This window comes from Spea bombifrons, chromosome 1, assembly GCF_027358695.1.
Source record: "Spea bombifrons isolate aSpeBom1 chromosome 1, aSpeBom1.2.pri, whole genome shotgun sequence".
Taxonomy (NCBI): domain Eukaryota; kingdom Metazoa; phylum Chordata; class Amphibia; order Anura; family Pelobatidae; genus Spea; species Spea bombifrons.
In genome coordinates this window covers 98703870-98711544 of record NC_071087.1, presented here as the reverse complement: position 1 = coordinate 98711544, position 7675 = coordinate 98703870, and the positions used below count along the sequence as shown (strand labels likewise).

Here is a 7675-nt window from a genome sequence, read left to right as displayed (position 1 = left end):
TGTTTTTTTCTCTCATTATTACCCTTTTCTCTTTCTAGGGCATGGTCATCCAGGGGTTGCCATAATGATCAGATCACTCCTATTGGCCAGGAGTGATCTGATCATCATTAACCCTTGACTTTGAGGTCAGTGCTTTTAAGTCCATAGGAGCACAACATTGACTGATATTTAATCCTCACAAGCTTGTAGATTGTAGTTATTGTAAAGAAAAAAAAAAGTGTTTTATGACACTATTTTTAATGGTTAAGCAGCTCAATGACCTAAATAAGGACGGGTAGACATATATTTTTTTTTTTTTTTTTTTACAAAAAGACTACCCATGGTGTTTCTCTGAGTGAATGTTACAAACAGTTTAAAGGAGTGGTGAAGCCATGCATATTCACTGAAAGAACCTCCAATCAGAAGAGTGCTTCACAGATAAATCCCAGCAATGGATATTCCCTGTGCCCCCTTTGGTCTCTGAGCTCCCTCCTTTCTAGGATGTCAGAATATTTGCTGTGTACCACAGTGTTCTACAGCCCTACATTGTGTATACATTTAGAAAATAATGTATTTACACAGTTAATTGTAAATGAAATGCATTCTATTTCTTTTTAATGCCTTACCAAATTAAATAAATAGTAGTAATCACATCAGAAGTCTGGGTAAAGTACTGTCCTCACTGTAAAATACACCCCAAAAATACAAGTGCTCTGCTCTGGCCATTTGCAATTCTGTGTTGTACGGGAGCAAATTGTTTATTAAGCCCTCTCAAAAGTATATTTTTACAAAATAAATATTCTATAGGCTAGGAATAGTTTTACTTTGCATGTTGGGGCAAAATATAAGGGCAGAGCAAATTAATGTTTACAAGGGGATTTGTGATTCCTTCGCACAATAAAACTGTACAGCAGTATTGTTATGTCTATTATGTAGAGGAGGTCATCTTGTGGCACCTAATGTTGTTGTTAAGAAGTCTTGTTTTTATCAATTGTCAGATAAATGTTGTACATAAAAAAAAGTTTTCTTGCACACAGTTGCAAAATTCTCTCTGGAACATAGAACTTCATGCTGTTTTTTTTCTGCTTGGAGCCTTTGGTCTCGTGTTACATTCAGGTTAGTTCTATGCCTGTTTATTTATATTCTCACACTGTAATACCCTCTACCATTGGAGGCATGTTCAAATTATCTACCGCCTTTTTGGGAATACTTCATTACATAAAAGCCTTTGAACCTCTAGTTTTAGACTAAAACGGCTTAACATCGCCAGGTAAAAATACAGTATATGTTCTTCTAAGTGTCTTACTTACAGCCATAGCTATATTATAGATCATTAAGTCATGAAAAAGTCTTGGTAAAGCCCCATTTCATTGGCACTCTTATAACCTCATCCCCTGCAAATGTTGGGAGGTATGCTCTAGTGCTAGAAGATAGTGTCGTTCGCTGTAACAATCCATTCTACAGGAAGTGCATTCTAACTTTCTGCTTGTACTCGTTGTAGGATTCTAACAAATTCTTTGCCAAGGAATATGGGAAACCAAGAAAACGGACAATGGCTTTGGTGGATGACAGAGGAAGGACATCTAAGTCTCAATTAATTGCAAATGGAATATTACTAACAATACAATTAATCACTTGATTCAGTTTGGGTTTTTGCTTAGATGTGACGATTCCTTGTTAACGCAAATAATAAAACAGATCACATAGCATACATGAATTTATTTTGTTTATATACCCACTACATTCACCAGTATCTGGTCGTTTCATGTCATAGCTGAGATTCTTGCTTTGGATGAATGAAAACCACCAGAAAACTACAATAGCAGCAGAAAAACAACAACTTTTATTGACAAACTAAATGAACCACATTAGCCGCTTAAAGCCTTCACAAAGGCATTCAGTAAAAGTACAAATAGTGAAGGACCCAATACTTAATGCTGTCCCTCTACAAATTATGCAATAAAATAATCCGCATTATTTAAATGATGTCCGTGTACATTATGCAGAAATAAATCTTCGGTTACATGTTAACACAAGGTGCTTATCTCTGCCTTTGTGCACCCCCATTTGCAGCATATGCCTGCTACTCCGACAGATGCTTCTCGCCTTCTCCTATTCATCCATGGGAATCTATCTGATCCTACAACACCACTGACTTCTGCTCCACTTTGGGCCTTTCGAGTAGACTCTTCCGCCTGCCGTACATAGGCATTGAAGTCATCGGAGCTGGGTGCATAATCACTGTAGTCATCGTATATATTCAAAGTATCTTTCAGTGGGCGCTGTCTTAAAGGGAAATCTGCATTCTCAAGGTGATCTATACGCGATTCCAAAAACGGCTGCAGCTTTAGCTGATTTAACTCTTTGTTGCTGGAATCCTGAATGGCTGCATCTGTTAAAAAATAAATAAATAAGGTCAGTCTGAATGTATTTCTGAGTGAAGCCTCATATCAATTTAACATTTCAGAAAAGCTCTACCATGAACCATTTATAGCTCACCTCACACCTTAAAAACACACACAGTATATGTGATATAGCTGCTTGCCTATTGGATAAATCAATCTTTGGTGCACAAATAAACTTCTAACCCCTTCAGTCCCCTATGGACGTACCGATACGTCCATAAAACGCATCTCAAGAAACCCTATGGACGTACCGGTACGTCCTGAACTTCTTGCAGGGGAGAAGAGGCTGTCATTTGACAGCCTAGACTCCCCCGTCAGCAGCCAACAATGCTGCCTGATCTCTTGTAACAACCGCCCGGCGGAAGCGCCGGAACACTGTTGCTATTTTAAATACCTGATCGCGCGCTCCCTTCCAGGTTGCGTCACTTCTGACGTCACCCAGAAGGTCATCGGAGGACCTCTAACCATACTTTTTGTAATAAAAAATAAAATAAAACATTTAAAAATATATAAAAAATAATAAAAAAGGAAAAAACCCTTACATCCCATTGCCCTAACACAACATCTAAAAGGTATAACCCTCCTGCCCCCCGTTCACAACCCCCAAACCCGTTAAGCCATAAGTATAAAAAATACTACCCTATAGGGTACTATATGTAAGGGGTGGATATGGCCCTCTAGAAAAAAACAACTAAAGATGCGGGGTACCTCCGTAATCTGGAGATGCAGCTAAACAATTTCTCTGCTGTAACACACACCCAAAAAATCTAAGCAACACAGAAGTGTTGGTGAAAAAAAGGAAATAATTTCTGCGGCCACCTTTGATAGTGATTGGGCACTCTTCTGCAGCTATTTGGCCATCAAATACCCCTGATATAATAGTCTGGGTTAACTGCTTTACAGAAATATATACTTTTGTGGGTATTTTTGGTTTATTTGTTTAAAATTAGAGTTGCAATCCCATCATACCTAATGTAAAAATGCTACAAATAATGTACACCTTATAGTATGTTCCCTATAAGTGCTGGGAAAGGAAATTCTATATAAATTAGGTACTTCTGAAATCAGGACACCTGAATTGATAAGCTAATTTTCACTAGTTTTTACTAAATCTCTCATCCTAAATTTTCGGCCAATTATCTAACTATGGTATCAAATGAAAGCTCTACCTCTCATTGAAAAAACAATATGTACCATATTTGCTTGATTATAAGACAAGGTTTTTTCAGAGCAAATAGAGGTCTGAACACAAGACTAATATCCAGATCCCCCGCAGCGCTGCAGGAGACCTGGATCCTCCTGTCTGGTAACCTCAGCTGCTGCCGGCACTTACACCAGGCGTCTATCACCGAGCGCCGGCCGAAGTACAACCAGTAGGGGGCGTTGTCTGCGTCCATCGAGCAGACCTTCCCCCACTGCCAGAGAGGAGAATTCCCTGCAGCGCTGCAGGGAATTCTCCTCTCTGGCATCGGGGGAAGGTCTGCTAGACACCAGGGAGCCAGAAGCACTGGTAAGTCGGGGGGGGGGTGTTATATGGGGGGGCATAAGGCTTTTCTGGAGGCAGAGTGCCCCATGATATGCCTTTACACTCCCCTTTATGCCACTCTGGTTCAAATATGTTCAGTTGGATTCTTACACCTTCAAATATATGCTAAAACCTTATAACTTCCTAAATTAGCACCCAGCGAAAGTCTCCCCCTCGGTTGTGCAGACACATACTTTGCTGCAAGATCGATCCTAATTCATATGGATTGTAAAATAAAAGCCTTTTAACCACTAAACGCCGGGGTACAAGCGACTGAATTCATTTGGACCGTGCTGTCTACGTGCATCAGTTCTAAAGAATGAACCTTCTTCATACACTAAAAAGAAACCTGGAAAAAATAAATGGAAATTGACTCAGAGGATTAGTCCAACCTACACTATGTACCACGACTCCAATAAATAAACTGTTACTCATTTTTTTCCAGGGGTGAAATCATTCTATACTTCACCAATTCCTAGTTCATTGAAATCAAGTTCTCTCTGAAACGCTGCTTCTTCGCCACAACACTATTATAGCATAGTGGGGGGAATGTTTGTGTATTCAATCAGTATGTTTGTTTGATATTCGGAGTGTACAGAGGATATATACATTTTTCTGCTAGTGAAATTAATAAAATATGCGTGAGACCTGTCTCCCAAGCTATACATTTATCTGATTGCAACCAGAATGATCTGCCCTGCTCTGCGATGAACTCTTAGCACCCATATATATTTTAATATCTATACCTAACACATGGCTTTTATAATATTTGTTGTTATCCTATTACTATGTGCTTACATCAATATGGATAAGATTTTATAAAGTTATGTTTTCTTTTAGTATGCTAGAATTTGTTCTAATTTTTCCCATTTCTCTCCATCAAAAAGCAATCTATAGGATTTATTTGCTCTATAGCTGTAAATGTAGTACTTGTGTAATTTTCTGTTGTATCCAGAATATCTAAAACACATTACACGTCCTTTTTTTTGTCAGTTTAAATATATTATTATTATGTATTGCTTTATATAGTGCCATCAAATTCTGTAGCACTGTATAATGGGTATATGCCCCTTCATACAAAGCTTGCAGTGTCCAAGGCTTTTGGCAGACATTCACAAGACAGAAAGGTACACCCGCAAGCAGATGTTTCAGTCTTGTTAGTTGTCACCACTACGTTCCAGAAACATGTGTGGCTAACGTGTGTAAGCGTGCCGAAGGGCTGCATACAGCACATTCAGAAGGCTAACGGTGGGCAGAAAGGGACTAAAGCGACTAAAGCCCTCTGCTGTACAGAATACAAGTGAAATAAAATCTCGGCAAAGAAACGTAAAAAAAAATCCTGTCCTCAACAGAAAACCTGCAAACTGTAAACAACGGGTGAAAAAAAAACAACAACCAAAAGGTGACATACCTTCTATCCTTCAATACATACCTCTGCCTAGACCTAAAAGAATATTAGAAAGTTTGCATGGTTTGGATTCAAACCAGGATCCGCTAACATAGGAATCAGCATATTGTGATTCGCTTGTGGTAGCTGAGAACGTTTGTCGCTGTTCTCTTTTAACACTTGGAAAATGTTCTTTGAAGAAAGGTGTACAGACACTTGGTTGGAGGGGGTTTCAGACCCTACTTTTCATTTTGGTTTGGTTCAACTGGCTGATATCGGTGTGCTTTGGCTAAAATACATATCTGAGCCCTGGTGATCGGTGTTTGTCACCTTTTGCCCGCTTACTTATAACTCTCGCTATAGATGCATAAAGCGTATTAGTGCCCCGGCTAACTCACTGTCCCCTGTAAACACGCCATGGAAATCAAGCTGTAGTGTTTACGCAGAAATGAGACACAGCCTTAAGCCACATCATTTGTTAACAGGTGACAATACAAAAAGAGTTTGTGACATTGAACATGTCTCCGCTAAACAAACGCAGTGCAAGGGTTCAATAATTGTAAGCAATGAGACATTGAAATAGACAAAAAGAGAACTGGCTCTTTAATCTAAAGTCATTAATGTTCCAATATATTACACACAAGAACTGTCCATGGTATTACACTGCCTACATATACATACTATACATACATACATAATATATAAATATATACACACATATATGCATACTATATATACTACACATATACACACCATACCATAACAGCCTGCCAACTGTATTGAGTGGCATTTTGACAGCAAAAACCCCTAGGCGTAGCTCTACACCAGAACCTGGGAACTTTCTAAATGAGCTGACACCGAGACTCTTGAAATATTAACCCTTTAATAGCCCATTAAGAAGATCCTCTGTAGTCACTGGTCAAATGTGTTCCCCTTCACCCAGAAATTGGGGCAACAGTCCTGAGACTCAGGGTTACCCCTGAGAGTTCCCGAGTACGCCCATACTGGGTGGTTCTCATTCCCATCACTTACATGGACCCTTGTTCGGCTGCATCAGCTCCTTGGCCCTACCACATCTTTGCTGTGCTCTAACTACAGCTTTTAATGCCGAAGCTACCGGTGCCCGGATGTTGTGCCCGCCACGTGCACTCGGGTACTTTGCAGAGGGTTGCATTTGGGCTGCGTTAGCTTTTTGTACATAAGCGTATGTGTGCCGGGTGATTTGTCGCTTGTGTCTATTTCGCCTTCACTATGTGCACCCCCAACTACTTACTCAAAAAGTACAGCAAGTACCACCCAGCGCCTCACCTCCTGTCCTCCTCCTGTATCCCGGAGTGTCCCTCCGCCAGTCGCCGCCGTCCTCCGCCTCCAACGACAGCCTCTTCCAGCGGGAACCTCCGCAGGTGAAGATCACAGCCCGGATAAACTCCCGGCCGCACAGTTTGACGCCGTACTCTGCTCTGAGCTCCCCGGGAAGCTGAGACAGCAGGAGGAGCAGCGCCGCGCACAGGAGGGGCCCGCGCACTGATACCATATCTACCTGTGACAGGTGTGTGCGTGGAGTTACTGGCGGGCTCTCTAGTCTCCGCAGCCGTCACGTGCCGCCGCCCTCACACCTGGCCGGTGGGGTAGCGTGTCCCTGGCCGGAGCGCACACGCAATGGGATAGCGCGCCTTGGCAAAAAGCTGCGCTCGGTACCTCAGCCTGTAGAGCCGTGTTAATAAAGGCGCCAATGCCGCCTGCTCGGTAACTACCGCACGGTGTATAGAAGTTCCCCACCTGATGAGTTTAGGGCACTTTTGGTGTCTAAGCGGAGCGAGGCGCCGGCACTCTCTAGACAAAAAGTGTGTATGGCCGGCTCCCGTCCGCCCTGCGCCTTTATATCTCCTCACGGCTCCCGTGACTCACCGAACCGCTGCTCATCATCACACAGCCCCCCGCCACCCTCTCCCACCTTACGATTTATCGCACCCTTTTCACCTTCCACATCACTTCACCGAGTGCTCTTTTGCTTCCATTCTGTAAGAATTTCGGTAAAAGACACAGAGCGTTTGTAACCGGAGCTGCGTGATATTGATATTTTTGATGAATATAGCAACAGGTCTGCATATTGCTCACCATCAATCGGAACAGTGAACGGGATATTTAGAAAGTGTGCTTCATTTTAATGCACATACTGGCAAGTTTATAATTTATTGTGTATAGCGCCATCATATTCCGTAGTGCTGTACAATGGGTAGCTTTTATGCCATGAGCATCATTTGACAGGAGAATTTTACATATAACTTGTCCATTAACAAAGAAAATATTTGGTGGCTGCATTGAAAATTTAGTTATTAGACTATATTGTAAAACTTCCAACTGAGAAAAAGATTAAAT

The 7675-nt window shown here is 41.4% G+C and overlaps 1 protein-coding gene across 1 annotated transcript; it reads right to left on the bottom strand.

The window, feature by feature from the left end:
* Positions 1-1801: 1801 nt before the first annotated feature.
* On the bottom strand, positions 1802-7117 carry RLN1 (relaxin 1). Its single transcript, XM_053466106.1, has 2 exons — positions 6605-7117; positions 1802-2371 (listed from the first exon to the last, which is right to left on the bottom strand). Exons 1-2 carry the CDS (start codon positions 6828-6830, stop codon positions 2007-2009), a joined length of 591 nt encoding a protein of 196 aa, XP_053322081.1. The 5' UTR covers positions 6831-7117; the 3' UTR covers positions 1802-2006.
* Between the last annotated feature and the right edge of the window lie 558 nt (positions 7118-7675).